Source organism: Necator americanus, chromosome III (genome assembly GCF_031761385.1).
Source record: "Necator americanus strain Aroian chromosome III, whole genome shotgun sequence".
Lineage (NCBI taxonomy): Eukaryota > Metazoa > Nematoda > Chromadorea > Rhabditida > Ancylostomatidae > Necator > Necator americanus.
Window position 1 is genome coordinate 24446546 of NC_087373.1, and position 21268 is coordinate 24467813.

The 21268-nt window shown below is 46.8% G+C and overlaps 1 protein-coding gene across 5 annotated transcripts in view; it reads right to left on the reverse strand.

Moving 5' to 3' along the window:
• The window catches only part of RB195_010771 (uncharacterized protein), a gene marked incomplete at both ends in the record, with an annotated part of 41352 nt that overhangs the window by 15692 nt on the left and 4392 nt on the right, over positions 1 to 21268 (reverse strand). For 2 of the 5 annotated variants that reach the window (XM_064191913.1, XM_064191915.1), the window contains 76 exons: positions 9 to 72; positions 142 to 366; positions 1200 to 1335; positions 1388 to 1488; positions 1615 to 1697; positions 2049 to 2225; positions 2281 to 2428; positions 2483 to 2676; positions 2726 to 2895; positions 2957 to 3101; positions 3156 to 3413; positions 3467 to 3688; positions 3773 to 3898; positions 3957 to 4115; positions 4242 to 4330; positions 4395 to 4467; positions 4520 to 4639; positions 4696 to 4903; positions 4983 to 5171; positions 5282 to 5418; positions 5682 to 5875; positions 6522 to 6643; positions 6699 to 6811; positions 6886 to 7005; positions 7076 to 7199; positions 7259 to 7350; positions 7419 to 7595; positions 9014 to 9207; positions 9270 to 9343; positions 9428 to 9795; positions 9852 to 10055; positions 10119 to 10245; positions 10317 to 10475; positions 10533 to 10633; positions 10694 to 10822; positions 10879 to 11086; positions 11144 to 11289; positions 11347 to 11419; positions 11718 to 11869; positions 11929 to 12027; positions 12083 to 12220; positions 12274 to 12408; positions 12463 to 12543; positions 12596 to 12736; positions 12804 to 12963; positions 13572 to 13667; positions 13722 to 13858; positions 13917 to 13992; positions 14062 to 14351; positions 14413 to 14484; positions 14540 to 14657; positions 14740 to 14853; positions 14906 to 14991; positions 15051 to 15172; positions 15227 to 15293; positions 15353 to 15443; positions 15503 to 15638; positions 16519 to 16588; positions 16644 to 16730; positions 16784 to 16905; positions 17207 to 17405; positions 17458 to 17582; positions 18499 to 18571; positions 18622 to 18769; positions 18847 to 18949; positions 19000 to 19080; positions 19178 to 19364; positions 19424 to 19522; positions 19597 to 19677; positions 19769 to 19870; positions 19967 to 20161; positions 20215 to 20364; positions 20415 to 20515; positions 20573 to 20649; positions 20704 to 20810; positions 20866 to 20969. In XM_064191913.1, coding sequence (XP_064049493.1) covers positions 9 to 72; positions 142 to 366; positions 1200 to 1335; positions 1388 to 1488; positions 1615 to 1697; positions 2049 to 2225; positions 2281 to 2428; positions 2483 to 2676; positions 2726 to 2895; positions 2957 to 3101; positions 3156 to 3413; positions 3467 to 3688; positions 3773 to 3898; positions 3957 to 4115; positions 4242 to 4330; positions 4395 to 4467; positions 4520 to 4639; positions 4696 to 4903; positions 4983 to 5171; positions 5282 to 5418; positions 5682 to 5875; positions 6522 to 6643; positions 6699 to 6811; positions 6886 to 7005; positions 7076 to 7199; positions 7259 to 7350; positions 7419 to 7595; positions 9014 to 9207; positions 9270 to 9343; positions 9428 to 9795; positions 9852 to 10055; positions 10119 to 10245; positions 10317 to 10475; positions 10533 to 10633; positions 10694 to 10822; positions 10879 to 11086; positions 11144 to 11289; positions 11347 to 11419; positions 11718 to 11869; positions 11929 to 12027; positions 12083 to 12220; positions 12274 to 12408; positions 12463 to 12543; positions 12596 to 12736; positions 12804 to 12963; positions 13572 to 13667; positions 13722 to 13858; positions 13917 to 13992; positions 14062 to 14351; positions 14413 to 14484; positions 14540 to 14657; positions 14740 to 14853; positions 14906 to 14991; positions 15051 to 15172; positions 15227 to 15293; positions 15353 to 15443; positions 15503 to 15638; positions 16519 to 16588; positions 16644 to 16730; positions 16784 to 16905; positions 17207 to 17405; positions 17458 to 17582; positions 18499 to 18571; positions 18622 to 18769; positions 18847 to 18949; positions 19000 to 19080; positions 19178 to 19364; positions 19424 to 19522; positions 19597 to 19677; positions 19769 to 19870; positions 19967 to 20161; positions 20215 to 20364; positions 20415 to 20515; positions 20573 to 20649; positions 20704 to 20810; positions 20866 to 20969 — 10271 coding nt within the window. Of the gene's footprint in view, positions 1 to 8; positions 73 to 141; positions 367 to 1199; positions 1336 to 1387; positions 1489 to 1614; positions 1698 to 2048; positions 2226 to 2280; positions 2429 to 2482; positions 2677 to 2725; positions 2896 to 2956; positions 3102 to 3155; positions 3414 to 3466; positions 3689 to 3772; positions 3899 to 3956; positions 4116 to 4241; positions 4331 to 4394; positions 4468 to 4519; positions 4640 to 4695; positions 4904 to 4982; positions 5172 to 5281; positions 5419 to 5681; positions 5876 to 6521; positions 6644 to 6698; positions 6812 to 6885; positions 7006 to 7075; positions 7200 to 7258; positions 7351 to 7418; positions 7596 to 9013; positions 9208 to 9269; positions 9344 to 9427; positions 9796 to 9851; positions 10056 to 10118; positions 10246 to 10316; positions 10476 to 10532; positions 10634 to 10693; positions 10823 to 10878; positions 11087 to 11143; positions 11290 to 11346; positions 11420 to 11717; positions 11870 to 11928; positions 12028 to 12082; positions 12221 to 12273; positions 12409 to 12462; positions 12544 to 12595; positions 12737 to 12803; positions 12964 to 13571; positions 13668 to 13721; positions 13859 to 13916; positions 13993 to 14061; positions 14352 to 14412; positions 14485 to 14539; positions 14658 to 14739; positions 14854 to 14905; positions 14992 to 15050; positions 15173 to 15226; positions 15294 to 15352; positions 15444 to 15502; positions 15639 to 15842; positions 15939 to 16500; positions 16589 to 16643; positions 16731 to 16783; positions 16906 to 17206; positions 17406 to 17457; positions 17583 to 18498; positions 18572 to 18621; positions 18770 to 18846; positions 18950 to 18999; positions 19081 to 19177; positions 19365 to 19423; positions 19523 to 19596; positions 19678 to 19768; positions 19871 to 19966; positions 20162 to 20214; positions 20365 to 20414; positions 20516 to 20572; positions 20650 to 20703; positions 20811 to 20865; positions 20970 to 21268 lie in introns of all 5 variants that reach the window. The other 3 variants (XM_064191912.1, XM_064191911.1, XM_064191914.1) reach the window with 2 other exon arrangements.

Below are 21268 nucleotides of genomic sequence, written 5' to 3' on the forward strand. Positions count from 1 at the left end.
ATACTTACAACGTATCCACTATGGCTACGTCCCCACACTGGCTCCCATTCTACGTGTAATGTGGTTGGAGTCCTCAAAGTACGATATGAGGATTCAGAAAATGAGGAACAAATACCAATTCAATGAAAAATAGAGAAAAACCTGTTAATCAGTCGAATGATGTGTCTTTGCCCAGGTGCAAGGGTACTGTAAGTTCCCCATAGCACGTGACCGTATCCTGAGTTTGTGCCTGCCTGGACAGTAATGTTGTAGACGGTCTCGGGGGTAAGGCCTTCAAATTTGATCGAATTTCCAGGAACAGGAACCGTGTAGTTCTTTTTCGGACCAGTTACTCCTGTACGTGGATCGAACGGAGCGATAGTTACTCTGAAAAAAAGGGAGATTTCTAAGAGAACCTGACGCAAAAGTGGAGAAATGAAGAAGGTACATAGATCTCATTTTCAGCATTTGCTGAATACTGGATAAATGTATTATATTCGTCTTAAGGAGGATAAATACGGCAGAAGAAGAAACATCGGCACCTTTCTTCTTACAAGTCTATCAGTAGCAGAGAGTCGACAGAACGAAAACATTATAGCTAATTGACTTACTAAAAAGTGAGATAAGAATTCAGAATGGAAAAAAAAGAATTTGAATAAATTAAGGAACGACCGTGATAATTTTAAAATACAGCAAAAAATTTTGGAACTTCAGCCGTTGTAGTCTCCCCATAGTTCAACAGCTGTCATTCATTCTCGTGAATTTCGTGATAATTAATCGTTAGGGAATGTTCAAACTTCTTTCCTTATACTACTTGAGCGAGCAGGATCGTGAAATGGGCGGGGATAAGCTGAATGCCGCGCGATGCTCTGCTGATGCTGCTAACTGCTGCGCAGCGCAACTTGCGGTCCCCGCTGTCAGTCATTTCCTCTAAGGCTACGCACTCGTTACGTAAGCGGCTGCGCTCGGCGCGGCTAGAATCTAGCAGAGACCCTTGCTAACAGCATTCCTCGCTGCAGTTCGCGATGGTTCCACCTCGACTCCAACGACAATCTCCACTGCGGAGCTTCGAGCGCACCTGCTTACGCAACTGCATCGGGCGGTGTCGTTCTGACCCTACAGCAGATGATTCCATCGTATTTATTCTCCCACGGACAAATATGTTGCGACTGGGCCATCCGAGCTGAGCCAGACCCACATCTCACACTACTTCCTCTTACCTGTAGTGAGTGAGCAGTTCACGCTGCTCGACGTCGAATATTTCCGGTGGCACCCAATCGACGTGCAACATTGTGTCGGATTTCTCGATTAGATGAAGGTCAGTGGGAGCAGGTAACCACGTAAGCAGACCCTCGGCTGAAAACTACGTCAAAATCTGAAAAAAAAACCTAAGAACTGTGGAGCTTACCGAAGTCTGTAGTGGCAAACACAGATGAGATGAACCATAATTTGTTAGCGCCGGATAGTCCCTGAACAGTAACGTTGTACTGCGTGACGGGATTGAGTTGTCTGAAAATTTCAAAGCATTTTAGGGACTGTTCTGGAAAGTTCCGCCAAAATTATGCTGCATTAGTCTGCAAATAATCAAATGCAAGCATTTTCATCACAATTTATGGGAAGGACACTTCGAAATACCTGAAGTGATAGTCCGTCTGCGATCCAGGTGTAGTAAATTCCCTGGGATTTTGGTCAATTTCACTTGCAACGGAAATGAAGAGCTGCAATACGAAATTTTCAGAGGCAGGTGCGTAGTATGAGCTCAAAAATCTTTCGTGGTACTTCTTATTTCTAAAGAAAATTGAACAACCTTGTTCGTGCCTGGGAGAGACAAACAACAGCACGTGAAAATGAATCTCATAGCAGTGTTTGCATCAAAAATTTTGATAAATTTTATTTTTAACCTTCTTCAAGAAGAACTTGGAGCGAGAAAAATTATCATATGTAAACATTCAAGCACTGATGCATTTTTATTTATTGTCTGCTTGGGATTTATCCTTACGTTGATGTGTTTGTGAAATCTGACCAAATTTTTTTTCGTTCTTTTTTTTTCCAAAAATAAAATCACAAACCTGATAGGTGTCGATCTTCTCGCCAATCACAGCGGGAGGTGTCCACTTGACTCGGAGGTTATCATGGCCAGCTGAGAGCAACTTCAAGCTACCGCCAAGAAGTTCGCTGTCATCTTTTCTTGTGGTGGAGAAGTAGTCGCTTGACCACTCTCCCCAGGTTCCGGATGAGGATTGACCCTGGGAATTGAGAAGGTGTGATATCCCAAGATGCAGAAAGGGCTAGGTTAAGTACCTGGACAGCAAATCTGTATGTCGTAGAAGGCTGAAGGTTTTTCACCGTGGTACACAGATTGGCGGTGGTGATAATAGGACTCTTGTATCCCACACAGGACAGTTCATCTCCGGAAAGTTCGAACTCAGTAGGGTTTGAGTCATCGGCTCTAAAAGCACAAACTGGGAATCCTTCGGAGAATAGAGTGCGCCGAGATGCTTACCGAGGGCTGTATCTGATCCTATAAGCGGTGACAATCGCTTTTTCAGGGTAGGGAGGCAGCCAAGTGAGTTGGATAGCAGTGCTCTTAGTTTGAACAGCTGTCAATTCTCTTGGTGGACCTAACTCCGATCCAGTGGTGCGAATTTCGAGCGGATCCGACCACGGGCCTGGTCCCTCAGCGGTGTAGGCGCGGACCTATAAGCAGATGTTTCAAACTAGAACCTTTTCGAGTGGACGAGTGCACCTTCATTCTGTAGAGCGATCCTGGCTGGAGCTGATCGATGATCGTGTTGGTTCTTGGAGTGACGCCTTCACGAGTGCCTTCGTTCCATTCATCCATTCCCACTAATTCGAATTCATATTGGCTGACGTTTCCATTTTGGTGAACGCACTCCGGTGCATCCCATTTGAAACCTAAACATTCTCTCTTAGTCAGTGGAGTTGAAAATTGCTCTATTTTCATGTGTGGACCTACCAAGCTCAGTATCTTTCCTGACCGTTGACTGTAAATTTAGTGGCGGACCAGTAGGTACATCGTTCTTCGTCTTGAACGTACGCACAGTCTTTGGAGCGACAATCGAAGAGTGCAGTGACGGAGGACGACGTGGAGTGACAGTCACCTATACAAAAAAAACTCACAGACACCACAGGAAGATCTACGGGGTACAGCTCACCTCGTAGACACTTCCAGGAGCGAGCTCCTCCAAAAGCACTTGCTTCTCTTGAATATTAAGCTTGGTGATCGGTTCGTGGGATCCAGTGGCGGCTTCGTTGCATCCACCCAGCTGTTTCAGCCGGTACGAGATATCCACTCCATAGTTCCATTTTTGATCCTTGTCGGGTAGATCCCAAGTCACCAGCGCTTCGCGGGGTCCTTTGGGTTCGACAGTCACGAACAGCTCGCCAGGCAAGGATTGCGTGGTGAGGGTTACCTAAGGAATTGCTAGTTGGCGCAACTACTTAGGAAGGACTCTTTAGGACATACCTTATCACTCCATCTACTGCTTTGAGGTTTACCACCGTCTTCAACAGTCTGCGTCTTCATCTTCACTTCCCATCTGGTACCAGGCATCGTTGGCACGATCATTTCACTCGGTGAGTCAACAGGTACCGACCAAGAACCGCGAGAAGTTGTGTTCACGTAGTCGATGATGAATTCAACGTCATCACATCGCCAGGATTCCTCCGCCGGGGGAATCCATGTGATCTGAAAAGTAAATGAGTTCCATTCTTTTCCATTCATTCATCGTTGCAGATCGTAGTTCTATGCCTAAGATCCTCCTAACAATACCTTCATAGTCTGGAAGTCGACACTTTCCAGCTTCACATTGCTAGGCGGTTCTTCCGGTCGGCCACAGCTCGTCATTGCTTTCGTTTCAGGACCGGGGGCACCTCTCTTGTCGTTTTTGCCAACAACCTAGGCGGGCGACATTTATACAACTCAAATCAACCACTTCTGCGGTATTTCAGCTCACCTTCAGCCTGAAGAAGTAGTTGGTGGCGGTCTCGAGATTTCTGACGTTAACTTTGTAGTCCGTGGAAGTACGCCGGTGTTTGATGACACCGTTGTATTCCGCCCAATCATCATCGTCCTCGGATTTGAACTCGAGCACATATCCGACGACATGAGCAGCCTGGAAGGCATTATCGACGAGATATTGGGTGAAAAGGGGCAAATCTTTCCAGAACAACTGGTTAAAAGAGTGTTGAGGACGATCACAGCAACTACAACGAGTGCATCCGACAAAGAAAATTTGTACCTGATCCTGAGGGACACCCTCAAAGCGTAGGGTGATCGAGTCAGGCTTCGTATCAATGACCTCCAATTCGCGTTCAAGAACAGGGATATCTGGAAAAGACCATTAGTAGGTAACAGGAATATGACAGTCAGTTAATGCTAGGGAAGCGCCCACTTTGCTGCTCGGTTCTCGCAGTCAGCGGCTCTGACCAATCCGACCAAGCTCCACCTTCGGTATGAGCAGCGACCTGAACAGCTACCCTTTTAAGTTGAACAACAGAATAATTATTGTTCCGTCACCTCAATCTGGTAGTCCTGCTCGGGATCCAAGTCGTGGACACGGAAGCACAGTCGGTCTCTCTTTGAGGCATCGGAGCACTGCAAGCGTTCCGCCTCGACGCGGACTTCCTTGAAGTTCATCTGAAGTAGGACTGGTTTTTTGGGATCTGCATGCGTAGCGCAAAGGTGAACTACACCTGTCCGGATGGGGTGTGCCTAATACGGTAATAGTCAAGATTTCCATGTGGAGGACTTGGAGCTTCGAATGAGATCTCGACTGCGTGCGGGAACGCTCCTTCCTCTTGGAGGCCACTGGGCGCAGGTGGTGCCGCTGGGTGAGTGGTGAACCGTGTCCATTCGGAGAACGGACCCTCTCCAACAGCATTGTCTGCACGTACACGAATCCTGAACTCAAGCTATTGGTTTGATTTTGATTTGACGGCCATTAATTGACTAAATAACTGGAAGAGGCGGAAGTCCTAACCTGTACTCAGTGTAGGGAACAAGGTCGTTCAGGGTGAGTCTCTCAGTTGAATGATGGGCTGTCGCGTTTTCACCCCACGGATCCAAGCTTTCCAGCTCATAGTCATAGCCGGTGATCTTTCCATTGCGCAGTTCGCAGTCCGGTTGTGACCAGGTGACATCGGCACGAGTTGCGGTCACAGATCCCACACTGCAAAGAAGAACGTCTCAGACATGTAGCGGATCTATGACAGTAAAGCTGCACTACACTAAAAGATCTCTCTACTACCACAAGGGGAATAGTACAGCACTGGCGCCTACCGAACATTAATTGGTGGTCCAGTAGGAGCAGCTTCTTCCGTAGTTACGGTCACTATCTTTGACTGCGGACCGGACAAGGATGTGTGTGCGATGACGTGAACCTCGTATGTGGAATCAGGGAGGAGACCATCTAATGTCTGTAAATAGATCACAGCAAGTCACGTTACATCTACTTTTTCACGATTTTTCTGTTTTAGCCAGCTAACAATTAGCGTAGAAAAGATGAAAAGATGATTTTAAAAAATCCTCCTGAATGTTCCGAGAGGAAGCAGTTCCGAAATAAAAGTAAGGATCTGTATTCAGAATGGTTCTCACTTCTCCATTATAATTTGCTATGAAAAATCTGCTGATTCCCATATGACTCGAGCATTCGTTTATCAAGAGGTCAGTGTCAACAAACCTGTGTCTCACTTCTCACGTGTTTCTGGATAGGAGTTGAACTTCTCGGACCACATTCTCCCATAGATTTTAAGTTGTAGACGAGTGTATAACCAGTGATGACACCGTTCGGGTTAACAGGAGGTCTCCAGGAGACCTCGATTGATGTTGGTCCCGTTGGGATAGCATTTAGGTCAGTCACAGGACCGGGCGCACCTGAAACCCACGCGTTCTTCCGTTATTAATTCAAGCTTGAATCAGCCTTTCGTCCTTTATTGTTTCACTATCCATGTCTTCACTTCTCATCATTACTACACTGCACACTGTAAATTTTTTTTATTTTTCCTGAAGGACGAAGTGCGCAGCGTTGATCAACCCCTTTAGGTATGCGCCTATGCGTTCGACTTCAATTTAGAATTCATTTGAGGTTTATGAACGGGAGTGCAGCCTTACAATGACTTGTGGAGGATAGCCGGTGAATCAGGACTGTGCTTTTATCCTCAAATCCGGTACGAATTTATCGACCACGGAAGAATGGAAGCACAAGGGCGGATTTGAACCTCCGATCGATCGCGCAGTTACAGACCAAACTGCCCAATGGGTAGGGGGTTCCGCTGCGACTACATGATCGATCAAACCAAGCCCTTCATCCCTGCGGGGTAGGTAATTTGGAACTAGACTTGTCTGAGAAAATAAGAACACTGGTGTGAAACGTCGTCGCTCGGCCCAAGTCGTTTTGAGGCTGCACACGCGTTTATAAACCTGAAGCGATTCTGAATCGGAATCGAACGTGTAGGTGCACCCTCACAACGCCGTGCACTTTATCCTTTGTCGAGAAGAGTTGTAAAGAACGAATTCCTACCTTCTGCAGTGGTGAGCTCAAGCTCGTTGCTCCATCCGGACACTCCAGCATCATTTTCGGTACGAATTCGAACTTGCCACTTTGTATTCGATGGTGAGTCGAAAAGGTGCTCGATAGAGGAGCTGAAGTCGTCTTTTTAAATTGTCGCTCGCAATTGGTAGCGGCGAAAAAGGTCACCTGGGTAGATCGATCTGTTGACGTGGTTGCGTTCCGTTGATATACTCGAGTTTGTAGCGGATGTTGGAACAAAGCCAAGAACCTTTTACGGGTGCTTGCCAGCTGACTCGTACCTAGAGCAGAAACCAGTAGAATTGCAATTACATGGTTCTAGAATGTTCCTGAAAAAAGGAAGAGCAGCTGTTACCTGAACATTAGACGGAGATGCAAGGTTAACATTTGAAGGTGGAGCGGTCGGTGGAGCACAACCAGTGCGACCTTGAGCTTCAGGAGAAGCAGCGCCTACACGTTGCTTGTCATCCACAACCTGGAACAGCTCGACTGAACATATTTAGCCATAGGAGATCCAGCAACCCGTAACTAGAACATTCTGCTACCTTGACTCTCACGAAATACAGAGTGTCGGCATCAAGGCCTGTGAGCTTCTTCAGATAGGTCCTCTTTACTGGATCATGTGGTGTGACGCCACCAATCTCTTGCCAGACGGGAGTGTCCGAGTTCCTAAAGGAGGACTTTCGAGATCTTCACGTGCGTAACGCAACGCGTGCTAAAACAAGTACCTAATCTCAATTATGTAACCCTTCACTCTATTTTGAGAGTCAGTAACACCTCCCCATTGGATGTCAAGAGCAGAAGCACCATCAGGAGTAACCTAAATTTGGGTCCCATCAGGAAACGAGTAAAATTCAGGCAAAACAGAAATTTGAAGGTATAACTGACCACAGGAGCAGCAACGACAATTGGAATAACGAAAGGATCGGTCGAGTAACGCGTCCAAATCTCTCTGCCGAAGCCGCGCTTCGACCCAGCTGCGATGGATACATTGTAAGAGGTCTCTGGCTTGAGGTTTTCGAATAAATATGTGAGAGTAGGGTGATCCACCAAATGGGTTTTTCTCTGGAAGAAAATCGATTCGTGCTATGAGCATACTCACATTTAAATCTAAATCCGGCTGTGAAGGGCTCAGTCCGACGTACTCTAATGAAAAAGAAAATCCGAAATTCGAACATGTGCCATTTACTATTTTGGAAAAAGACGATCTGTTAGGCATTGCGATAAAAATGCGCCAAATGTCTTCAACCTGGTCACTGCGACACGTCTGTTACGCTTTTCGCTGCTTAGCTGGCGCTTCTTTCTTCTCTCAATAGGAAACGTTTCGTCCTGAACTGATAGAAAATATCTGGCACCGACTTTGTTAGCTCAGGTAGATAAGTCAGGCAAGTCACATTTTGGGAGAATATGCAAAACTGGCTCCGGCTTCATCGCACTAAACTGCCATTATTGCCAGTGAAGTTCCTTTTCTGGTGTTCCTAACGACACATTCTTCTGGATAACAACATTGAGTGGCTATAAGATGTTCAACAACATCAAAAGCACGGATAGGTGTATTTTTAGCTAAGCGCGGATTTAGAACTCTAGTAGTTATCCATTAAAAAACACATAAAAGTGCTGTGGATGTGTCTCAGCTACGAAAACATCGAAGATGTTTTTGCTACAGAAGATACGTTTCCTTAGGAATTGGAAGCACTTTCCACGCAAAGTTAGGAACAACAAAGCGAACGTGTAATACTATGAAAGACCCGTGAACAGTGCTGTCATAGAAGTTAGGAGACCATGAAAAAGAAAGGGAAATGTTTGGAAGTGTTTCCTGTTACAGTACTATTTCGGGGTATGTATATTGCACAGGCTCCAATTACTTTAATTATGTAGAAGAAGAATATTTTCGAATTGCTTATCTAACTATGTTCTTCCAGTGGTTCACACTGCTTTAGTTACTGTTACAGTACGTGGCAAAGGTTCAGAAGTATTGCAGTAGCGTGGTCGACTTGAGAAATGACGGTGGAAGTGAGGGTGAAAGAAGTCAAGATTGTTGACTGATTCCAAAAGTTGTGAGAGACGGCATTGATGAGCGCTCCATCCGCGCATCCGCCTACGTTTTCCTTCTAATGCTGAGCATCTTCGGAATTACACTCAAGTTTTCCATCTTTCGCTTCTTTTTCTCGGAGCTTCGCAGTCCTCGTTTGTTAAATCGATGTTTTCCCTATGTATGTTTGTATTCTCTCCTTCCGAAATGTGATTCCTCTCACTCTTATGCGATTTACTCAGGAGCACAGTCCATTCCGTCCTCAACAAATATGTGCTTTCATTTTTTTTATCCTATGGTGGATCACAGGCCCTCCCTTTACAATTATTAAGTTCCTATAGGAAAAAAAAGGAAATTCGACAGCAGGACTGAGATGATCCAAGGTTCCTGCAGAGTTAGATATATGCTTGGGTACAAGATATGATCATACTGAATTGTTTGTGGAACTGACCTCATCATGGGGATCATCAAGTGACACGATCGACACCCGGTACTGGGTGATGTGCCCTTTGGGATCAGTAGGCGGCACCCAACGGATGTGCAACGAGTGATCGGTTTTGTCGATCAGATGAATTGCTATTGGGGCATCGGGAAGAATTTGGAGTGTATTGGCAATCACCACCGAAGACCAGGGACCGTAGCTGCCTGCAGTCATAGTTCAGTGACATTAATACAGTATTAGTTGTAAATTGCTAAGGATTCCATACCTCCCTCGATTCTCGTAGCAACCTGTACTTTGTACTGGTTACCTGGCTCGAGTCCGGTAGCGTTGAAACAGAATCTGAGAAGGAAAATTATTCCGTAGATACCATGGCAGTGCTCTGATCAGATGGATATTACGGGAATTATCAGGGAAACCACTCACCGTGGGCTTTCTGAAGGACACTGCAATGCTTCCTCTTTGACTCCATGCTGTTTTTCTGTCCATCTGTCGGTTCCCAGAAGTTGGTAACGAATTTTATACGCATCATGAGGACCATACGGTGGATAAGGTGGAAGCCAGGACACCATGAAGAAGTCGGTGCCCTCTTGGGCTACGACCAAGTCTTGAGGAGGAAGTGGAGCGCTCGCTTTCGCAGTCATTACATCCAGATTTTCCGTGTTAGGACCTCCTCCAATGCTATTATACGCTCTTACTCGCATGACGTATTTGGTGAAAGGTGTAAGCCCGTCGATCGTAATCCTTGTATCGGATGTGTTCGCTATTTGACGTTCTAACTTCGCCCAGTCATCCTGAAACAGCCCGAGGTAAAGCAAATATTTACTCAAGGAAATTCGACGACACCTACCTGACCCAGGATTTCGTACTCGTAATTAACGATGTGTCCATGGCGCTGAGAGCAGTCCACTGGCTCCCACTGGAAGGAGAGCGAACGCTCGAGCGCGTATGTGAGTTCGAGGTTGAGGGGAGGCGACGACGGCGGTTGCTGGTCGGTTGACACCTCCTTAGTTTCTTCTGGGCCGAGTTCTGTTGTGCGAGCACGTACTCGAACCTGAGGAAATGGAACAGTCAGATGGCGCTCGAACAGTCTCGGAGTCGTAGCAACTTAACCAACCTCATACAGTGAGTAAGGAAGGAGACCAGTGATGGTATAGTCGAGATCCTTATGGTTGTAGACGGTGACAAAGTCTCGCGACACATCCCGAGGCTCCTCTTCAGGACAAGCAAGGCGATGTTTGAGTCTAAAAGTGTTTCTATGAATGTATAGAACTTACGGTTATAAAAGAGAATGATGAAGTTTGCGAGGACTAACCTGTAGCTGATGTCATAACCGACAATTGTCCCTCGCTGAACAAGTGGCGCCAGCCATTGTACATGCACCTCGTTAGGTGAAAGCGCTTTCACGCGCAAGTCCCGTACAGCTCCCGGCGCTCCTTGGCGGGTCGTCACAGTTTGTTCAGCTGACCATCGACTGAAATACGTGATGACAACATTGGTACCACGTTAGTAGAAAGTTATCGTAAGCGACCTGGATCCAACTTGGTTGGTGGCTCTCAGTTTGATAATCCAGCGTTGATTTGGCTCTGCTGGGAAGGTGTACTCAGTTTGACCTCCTGGCACTGGTAATATCTGAACTGTGAAGTGTGCACGGGAGAAAAAATGGTATCGGTCGTAAATGTTAGGATTTACCTTCTCTGGCTCATTTCCGATGCGGTAGCTGATCTCGACGTTCATCTGATCGCACATCCATGTGTCTTTTGCAGGTCGAGACCACGATACGCGCACGTCGTTCGTCGATGGAGCATCGACACGAATACCCTACAGCACATCAAATTGGTAGCGACAGCAGGGGTAAACCATAAATTCTTCAGTACCTGCGGTGGGTTTGACGGTGGACTGCACTTCGTACGCGCTCGTACTTCTGGCGATGGGTTCGACTGTTCGTTCTGATGCGAAGTTACTCGCACACGCAGATCGACAACATTGTTAGTGGGAAGTCCGTCGACGGTGGCGCTGTAGGTGGAGTGCGAAGGATGAGCGGGAATACGGCGCGGGTGCTGCTGCCAAGCGCCTCCTTCCAATCTGTAATCGCGAGAGGTCGTTGTCAGTGCGTTATCGGAAACCTTGACCTCAACACACCTGTATTCTACTATAAAACCTGCGGCTTCTTTGTTTCTACTATCCCACTCAATGGTGACCGAGGTGGCTTCCTCTGCGACCACACGAGGGGCGACAGCAAGCGCCGTCAGCGGTGCTGCGTCAGTCCACATTGTTGTGGTTGTGCCCTAGAAACTCAGTGGCTGAGAGGCGATTCGAGTGGAAGCTTTCTTAGGGGAACTCACTCCACAAAGTTCTTTGTCAGTTGCAGCCTGAACCGTCACGTTGTATTGGGTTCGTGGTCGAAGTCCGTCGATTCTGAATTTCTCTTTCAATTGCTGGAAGGAATTTTACGATAAAGAAAAGGTCTGGCTCTGGGAATTTGTTGGAAGAAAACTGTAGAAGATTACTCGCACGTAAAATGAAATGGAATAAACTACTAATTACTAAACTACTAACTAATAACTACGCAATAGGATTTTCTTCTATGTCACATCTAGGAAAGGTAACGAACCCAGGAAAAAAGATTCAAAATTTTTCGGAGCATTACTTCTGTTTCTATTTGACTTTTAAATTTTGAAAAAAAAATAAAAAGAGAAGTATCCAGAAAAATAACCTGTATTGATAGGTGGCACGATCAACGTTGAAAGTCTGAGCTCTCGAGGAACCATCGACTGGTTCAACGTGAAGACGGAAGGACGTCACCCGGCTGCGATCAGTCGGACGAACCGTCCACGAAATTGCCAACGAACTCTCGGTACCACCGATCTGAAGTCGGATTTGTTTGATGTACGTCAAAAGGCGCAAAGAAGCTGTATACAATGCACCTTGTCAATGGTTAACACTTGCACCGCTTCGTCGGTGATCTTCGTGCGTTCCGGCTGCGACCACGGGGACCATCCTGCGTCTCGAACGTGAGCTGCGACCTGGAAGAGAAATCAAGTTCAGCATTCAGTACTGGGCAGCCTTCTACCGACTAACCTGGAAGTCGTAGGTCTGTTGTGGCTTCAAGTTATCTATTCTTCCACAATGAAGCTTTGTTCCTGGTGCAGTTGTTGGTAGCTGTTGCCGTTCCAGCATTCTAGCTTGACAAGGGCTGACCGCAGGGAATTGCCGTTCCTAAAGTTATCAACCATAGTGTTCCTAGGAAAAAAAACCAGAAAAGATAATACCTGGAATTCTTGGGTGCCGGAGGGTGAGTATCTGCACCGATACTTGTCAACGTAGCCGCTGCTTGGATCCGGAGATTGCCATACTAGGTGGGCGTTGTCAGCCCCAGTGTTGATAACTCGCACGAAAGGCGGAGCCTGTGGAAAACTCATCTTCAAAGGTGAAGGGAAAAACAAGCATAAGCGACATACCGTAACAATCTGCGCGGCGGCTGTCTGGAATGGGACTTCCGTCGACCATGGACCAGCACCACGAGCAGTGTATGCTCGCACCTAATTGTGTAAGACTAATTTTTGAATTATTTAATTTGCTTGCGATCCGTACCTTCACGTTATATCTGGTGTAGGGCTGCAGATTTGTGGCTTGCACTCTGGTTCCACGCACAGTGTTTGCGATTTTTTGCTGTGCTGCCCGACGATCTGCTGGAGTCACTTCGTACTCGTACTCAGTGATTTCACCATTTGTCTGGAAAAAGTGCGCATCCAGGAACGCCTTTCTCGAAAATTTTAAGAGCGGGGTTAAATAAACAAACCTGAAGACACGGAGGAGCTTGCCAACTGAAGCTGGCGTCAGTCTCTTTAGCTTCATCGACACGTAAGTACACAGGCGGAGCAGCCGGCACGGACTGATCGGTCTGCACTTCCTGCGAGACGCGCTCTCCGGCTATGGTTGTCCTCGCAGCAACACCCACTCTGGAAAAGCGTTTTGTTGAAGTGTTTATACTTTGGCTGACAATTTAGGCTTGATACGATTATTTAGAGGAGAGGAAATTATCTAAATTTCTATTGATATTGTTTCTGAAGAATTAACTGCAATTCTTTGCAGAGACGAACTGAAAGCGCCTTTAGGGGATTAACGGTGAATTTATCTTTGACTAACTCTTTAAATTAACTCTCTGCATCCAGAAGAGGAATAAAATTCACCTTGCCAGCTGTCATTTTGTCACTCCCATTCGAGAAAAATAAACGGAAACTAAAGGGTTGTTTTCCGGTAAATTGAAGCATCTGGTGTTGCTGAGAGCTCTGATTCCTGGATTTGTGAGTGGCCTTCTTCCCTTTTTGCTGTTATATTTGGAACCTACGCACCAACGGGAAGAGATTAATAGAAAAACATCGGCCGAAGGCTCATTCAACCTATGCGCTTACTCTACTCAATCTGTCAGTCAACTCAAAATGATTTTTTTTTGAATTTCTGCGGTGGTGAAAAGCATCCGTGCTTGAAAGTTGACCCGTAAAAATTACCGCTGCCCATTACTTTATTCTACGACTAAATGATCTAAGATTTTCCGGATAATTTTCACCTGTATCGAGAATGCGGATGTAGACCAGTGATAACGTGATGCGGACTGGTGACCGAAATCGTGCGCGGAACGTCCTGCTGCTGGTCGCACATTCCTCTGAAACAAGTCGTACCTCATGTGATGCAGCGATCCGTTTTAAACGACACTCACTTGCTGATCAGTTGGTAGGTCACTTCGTATTGGGTTATCAAGCCATTCGGGTTGATCGGAGGTCTCCAGCTCACTTGTAATCTGTCTGGTCCGACTGCTTGCACTCGTAGGTCCACGACAGGTCCTGGTGATGCATCCTGGAAGAAAGTTTGTGACTCTGGGATAGCCCACATCACTGACAGAACCACAATGTACTTGTGTCTGTGCAGTCTCCGTTCTCGACCATTGGGTTTCTCCGGCAGGATTTGCAGCCTGTACTTCGAAGTTCCACCTGTAACAAACCACCACTTCCACGGTGCCATCGGAGTAATGTGCTCCTCACAATTGAAATGTCACTCACTTGGTATAAGGATCGGACTCAAACACTACAGAATTCTCTCCTTGAGTGAGATTCTTGAATCCTTGGTTCTTAGGTGTACTGTACTTGACAATGTACCACAAACGGTCACAGTTCCACTCAGACTCGTGCAACGGTGCCCACGTGAGTCTGATCTGTGTGGGACCGATAGGAGAGACCTGCAGGTTCGATGGGGCTCTACGTGGAGGCTGACAGGTGGAGCGGGTCTGCACTTGCACAATGGGCGATGTGAACGCTGTGCCGCGATTCATATCTCGTACGACAATTCGCACCTAGAAAAGCGTTGAGAGTTCAAGTATTGCACAATGGGATCTAAGGAGTAAAGCAAAGTACTTGGTAGGTATGTCCCTTGGGGAGCTCTCCCAGGTCAATTGTATATGGCCGTTGCCATCCGGAGAATGGGATCTGCAAAAGATACTCCTCCAAACTCTATAGAAACAGAAGGGTGCGAGCTACGAACGGGGTTTCTGTGTTGCCTCCAATCTCTTTCGTTCGACGCTTTCCACTCGAGAACAAAGCTCTCAATCAGGTCTTCGACATTTTCTCGAGCTTGCCAGGTAACAATAGGGTTCCCCTGTCTGAAGAAGAGGATCGTTATCGATCACTGTACTCAATTCCGTATTCCAAGGTGTATAAGAGCAACCATGATTGGAACCCTACCTGTAGGCAACATTGGGACCGACAATAAGCTCGCCACCAGGAGGTGTGCGTGCCTCTGCCGTCGGTGTCCAAGGCGAATGTCCGGCAGAGTTGATTGCGCGGATGCGAACAGACCTGGATACGTAGGATGCAGTATTTACAGTAATACGCAAGGGGCTGTGCTAACCATTGTTGATTCGGCTGGCTTTGGAAGATGTGGTTCGTTTGTCCGCCGGCTACGGTCACGGACGCGACACCTCGTGGTTCAACGACCTAGAAATTGAGAGATGAGCCGTAGTTTGGAGAAAGCTCGAAGGCCTTGCCAGTATTACCTGTATCTCGTATTGGATATCAGCACATCCCCAGGTGCTTTGCGGTGGAAGCGCCCAGTGCACACGAACATGCGAGGCATCGGGTGCTTGCAGTTGTAGGTGAGAAGGAGGATGTGAAGGCGCTGAATCAAACCAGGATCAAATCAATCTCTTACCCGGCTAAATAGCTGACGCACCGGTACAACTGCTCCTAGCAGATGCTTCAGGACTGACATACATTACATATGAGTTTCTATCCAGAACCTGAAACATGATTTGTCACCAACCGCTGTGGACTCATCAAATTTGTCTATGTAGATCACCTGAATGTGGACGGAGTAGGTGTGTCCTTTCTGGAGGCCAGTTAGCGTCTGAGAATATTGCTGGTTATCACCAACGTAGGGCACGACTTGACTGCAAAGGCAAAGGATTGTGAGATCCGAATATTTCTGTTTGGGGAGCCAGAAACCTACCCGTAGGGGTTCCAACCCGAGCTTTCGCTGCGGAACTGTAGACGATAACCAAAGACGCCCCGTCCGTCTCCTTCACTCGTCCATTCCACGTGCAAGTCATTACCGCGGGCGGTGACTCGTGGAGCAGAGACGAGTGCTGAACAAAGGTTTTATTTCCAAAAAAATACTAGCGTGGGCACTCCATGCGATTGTTAGTACAGAACAGCATTTCACAGCATGTTATGGAAACAAACTATAGAGTCTAGGAGTAAAAAAACAGGGCGATCTAAGGATGAGGGCGGACAGGAACCGAGAAGAAAAACTGCACAGTTCAGTCAGTTTAGGGCACTACGCACGCTACCTCCGGCTTCTACTTGAAGATACTGTGGTTGTGAATCCGTGCGACACCAAAAATCCGTTCGTGGGTCGCAAATACTGCGATGATGACGCTTAGGAGCTAAATATCAGGACGAAGAGCATTTGCAAAATGTAGCATATTGATACGGATACGAGCAGTGCAAAGAGATGAGACCAGAGCTGAGTTGTGATGGGCGGTCGCAGACTTTCAACACATGATATCGGACCATAGTTGGAGGGCAAGAATATGCCATTACATCGTGCCCTACGGCGAGAGCCAAATCCTCTACACTAATCGCGGGGGTTACCTACTCTTTGCGCACATTCGGCCGACTCGTCTACCTACTGCGAGACCCATTCTCAAAATCCCGAATTCGCGTATTGCTCATTTTGGGAAAAGATGAACTCTTAAGTTTGACTCGACGGCACTTTGCTCCTCCTACGATGTCTAACATCCTTAGCAGGTGAATATTTGAATCCCTCATTAGAAGAGATTCAGTCATCTGTAGCTTGATTAGCTTCATAATTTTGATTGAGAGACCTATTGCTAGACGAGGACTCATTTTTACGAAATAAGTGAGAAAGAAAAATTTAGTGCCACAAAATTACTGGACAATCTACTCTCTATAAAAAGTAGATGGTGCAACGACTCTGGTGCTCACTTTGCCTTTCATACTCACATTGCTGGGCGCTGGTAAATACAGCTTGGCGTGACGCAGGTCCTGAACCAGCTGCATTAACTGCTCGGACCTGGAATATGGTACTGTATGGTCTGAGAGAATAAACTTGCTTCGACCAACTATACCTCGACACGCCAGTCTCCTCTAGCTGGACCGGTGATGTCATAACTTCTTTCTGTGCCTGGCACTCTGTAGTTGACCGGAATTCCATTCTAAACAGAACAGCAACTTCTTAGTAGCACTACGGTAATGCTGGTTCACTCACTTGGACACCTGTAATGAAGAAGAATGTTTGGCAGGCAGGATCTTCGCTGGGGAATGTCCATGAAATTCGAACAATCTCATCTGATACTCGATCGAGGCGTACGTTCTCAGGCGACACAGGTGCTGAAAGCAGTTGTAGACATTCGCTGGTACTCGTCAGTCATAGATTATGCAAAGTTTATTGGCTAAAGACATTTTGGGGAATTTAAGTTTCGGATGGAAGAAACTTAACTTTGTTTTGAGGCTTCACCCTTATACAGACTTCCCTTCCTAGGCCCCCAAATTACCAGAAAATTACTCTTCCAGAGATTTTCTTGGATGCAACGGATCCAATATCTTCAAATAAAGGGATCTGTCAGACCCATTTCATCCAAATTTCCCTTGATATCCTCTTGGATACCGCTTCTACGTATAAAGAACGTACCTTGGCAAGAAACAGAGAAGCTGGTGCTCGGCGATGTAGCAACGGTAGCCATGCTAGTATCAACAGCTCTAACCCTCAAGTAGTAAGTGGCAACCGGTACGGCGCCGAGAGATTGACGGAAATGGGTTTGTGACGGCTCCGAACGTACGATTGCCCCCTGCTCGTGCCAATCGCGGTCCCCATCTCTTCGGATGTCCACCTGAGAATGCAGTGTTGGTTCGTTCCTAGTGAACAGCAAAGTCAGCAGCTACCTGGTATCCCAGAAGTTGCGATGTGTCGCCGGACGTCGACCAGTAGGCCACATTGCGAGATCCTTGTTGCTCGATACGAGGCTGAGCAATGCTGACTTGGAATCGAGGCTGTTGTTCGACGCCTGCTGAAATGATCTGCGCTGATACTCTCTACGAGTTTACCGTGGTCGTGTAGGATGTTGAGGTGCGGCCGCGAGTAGGACAGGCGTATTTGGAAGCGTTCAGAAAGCAGTCTGGTTAGACACACAAATCTTTGTAAGTGGGCGATGATCTACTGCTATCTTTCCACAAACGTGACCAATGTGAACCTATCTTGCATAGCGGTACGGCGAAATCTCGAAGAAATCTTGAAAAAAGTGATATGTTTAAAAAAAAGGATCCGTTATATGCTAGCTGTTCTGTAAAAAAATACCGTTAACAAAATACTTCTGAGTTTTTCTCAACAGAAAATAGGAATAATCTCTCCGGATTTCCGTAAACAAACTTATATAGCGGGGCGAAAAGGCAGCCGTCACAAAATGCATACTTCTGCAGCTGAGAATTTGAGGTGCGGGGATTAAAAGCAGTGTTCGCGATAATTTTCGCTGTTAAGTTCATTTCACTAGCAGATGGGATTTGAGACGTAATTTCCAAGAATGCCAAGCACCTCTTCAAATTCGGAAATAGGGGGCCTCAGTCTACCCTACAAAGCAACTCTTTACACCCATACAATTGGTGAAATGAAACTGCGTAAGGAGTACTTTATCAATTGCACGGATGTAACGAGTAGCTTCGTCGGCTGAATTTGTTGCCCGTTCGGTTCACGTCGCGAGTTACTGAGTTAGAGAACTTTTTGGATGAACTGAGGTCTCTGATGCTTTTGAGGTCTCTGATTCCTGATCTGTGGAGAGTGCTTCGCGTTTTCGCTGCTACCTTCAAAAACCTTTCCCAAAATCCTTTTACCAATGAGAAGAGTCCAACATCGAGAATTTCCGCGACCGCTGTCAGTACCGGAACAGAAAGGAAAAGATATTAGTCGTCATGCAACGTGAGTTAGTGTACCTAATTGTAAAAGTGAGAAGTGGAGAGTACTTCCAGAATCGAGCGCAATACCGTTGGTGAGGTTGTACGAAACCTGAATGATTGGTTAGTAAAGCGATCCTTAGGTTATGTAGTTGTTATTACTCGGCTGATGTAGTGAACTCCGAAAACAAAATGCTGCAGCCGATAGCAGTAATCGTGACGATCCGCGATCCCGACAGGACAAGCGAAGTCCTCGGGACGTCCTACGATCCGCAACCACCGAGTGCTGGCGCGTTCCTTGTACGCGACTCTGCAAGGCTGAATGGTGCTGTTAGTTCTGAGATCCAGTCAACGCAGCCATGTTTTTGCGAACAGAAGTCCACGTACTTGAAATAGGCAATGCTGTTAATGTGATCTGGAAGGGGAGTCCACACGAGGTACACCTCCGGTGGGGACAACACAACACGTACTTTGTAAAGGTTACTCTCATCTGAAGGAAGATGGTGTCCACGAAATCTCAACACCACGTCGATTATGTACCTGTTATCGATTGTTTCGCTTGACGTCTGCGTCGTCCCCATGTTTCAGCTTTGATGTTAGTGATGGTTAGATCTTTGAAATCTGCGATTGATTAGAGAAAAATCAAAAGTTAGAGCGTAAAAGTACCAGCGTTAGTCAGAAAGTTAGAAATAAGCGAATATGGTGGTTCAAAACAAACCAATAGCAGCTCCTTCAGTCTCAGTGGCAACATGAATGCTTTCGCTCCACGGAGAATGTCCGTTCGCATTTCTGGATCTGACCCGGAACGAATACTTCGTGGAGGGACGCAGATCAGGGATCGCGACGGCGGTTCCACCAATGTAGGACGCACCGCTGTGCGGTGCCATTTGATCCGACTCGTGAATCTGTAAGCGTCCCCTCGATTTTATTCGTGCCTCAGGCAAAAATGCACATTAAAACTTGCCAAATATTCATATCCATCAATTGGAGCCACGCTCTCATCACAGTTAGGTTTGCTCCATGTGAAACGTAGTGTTGTCGCCTCAGCGGAGTCGAGAGCAACCTGCGTAGGTCAAATTTCAAATTGCGTGATAAACTGGATATTTTGAAGAGCGCAGCAAAGCCCTATTTACTCACATCCTCAGGAACTCCTGCTGGGCCAACACACGCATTCGCAGCGGCCGCTCCTACTGTCACCTCTTCGGTTCGAGACACAACCTACAAGTGACGGTAATCATAGAATTTGCTTAGCTTAGTCGATGCCGGAGCAAGTGCGAAGAGCTTCAAGCTTGAGAAGAAAAACACTAACTTCCTCGTCCGGGCCGATCGCCACAACGCGGACTGTGTACAGCGAAGTGTCAGCCATATTTGGTAGAACGACACTGAATTCTTTAGTACCTCCTTCGACGTTCTACAAAAAAAACCGTCCTTAAAACGGGAACGATAGCAGCAAGGGTTCAGATCAGTGCAGAATTCCAGTGTTATAGGATTGCGATAGGAGGGTTACCGTTGTATCCGAACTTCTCCATGAGGTCTCATTAGGAAGCCTGAACTCGACAACAAATTTGTTGACAGCCTTCTCCACAGGTGGAAGCTGCCAACGAACAGTGAAATGCCGACTGCCATCGTCGATTACTTGTGGTTTTTCTTGCCAGCTTTCCAATTCGGAAGAAGAACCGGTTTCAGCCTCTAAGTTGTACACCTGCAACACTCATTTGAGAAGATATCAATCTGTCACTTTTTCTGGACACGGGCCTGTTTCGGTTCGTGATCGACGAAGGCCACAACACCAATGAGATATTTCGTTTCCGGCAGAAGTCCAGAAAGCGTATGGCCAGAGACGTACGGAGGAACACGAGCTCGTTCGACACGACGCGACTCCGGCAGCACCTCCACAGCCATCACCTGAATGGGGATGGTGAGGTTTGGAAGAAGGCAGGGAGAAGTGCGCATGCCTCGTAATGCTGAGCTCGTTCGTCGTCGATGGGATCCCATGAAATCCGAAGATCCGAGTCTGTTCTGTAGACAAGTCGGATTCCAGTAGAGACAGGCACAGCTGCAAAATTACCGTTAGATGCAGATGGGAGTAATGAAGTTATGCGAAACTGCTCACGGTTTCCTTGCGTTTTTGCCTGAAGGAGGTCCGCATTCCATGGACCGATTCGTCTCTGGCGATCCACAGCACGGATCCTATAGGACGTTATTGAAGCGCTGCAAGAAACGTCTGGGTTTTGTAAAACCTACTTGACAGTATAAGTTGTGGATGGCAAGAGATTTGTAACGGAAACAGTCGGGTGTGTGACGGTCTGACGATGTACGTCGAACGGGGACTCATCACCAATGAGTTCGACCTAAACATTGGGTCATTTGCAACAGTCATGTTATTTGCTGTTCTCGTAGCCACACCTGATATTCTCCAATAGATCCACATTCTGGAGCATCCCATTTAATTGCTAGTGAGTACTGTCCCTCGTGAGTTACTTCCAAATGACGTGGAGCCGTTAGATCATCTAAATGAACGACTTCCGTTTGAAAACGACCCTAATTCTCTCTCACTAAGCACCCAGCTGATGGAGGAATTTGAGCGCCGGACATCAATGGAAGACGCATTGATTTGATGCGGCAATTATCGCGCCGTAATTCGTCTGCACCGTTTGGACAGCGAATCGAAGTCGCCGGCGGAAGATATGGGTGATCACCAGCTTGTGTGAGACGACGCACGCGAAGCAGTTACTCCGAGGAATTGATCTTATGAATGGGTTGGTCTTACGAAAGGAATGACAGAGCAGAGTTTCTAATCTTATTCTTC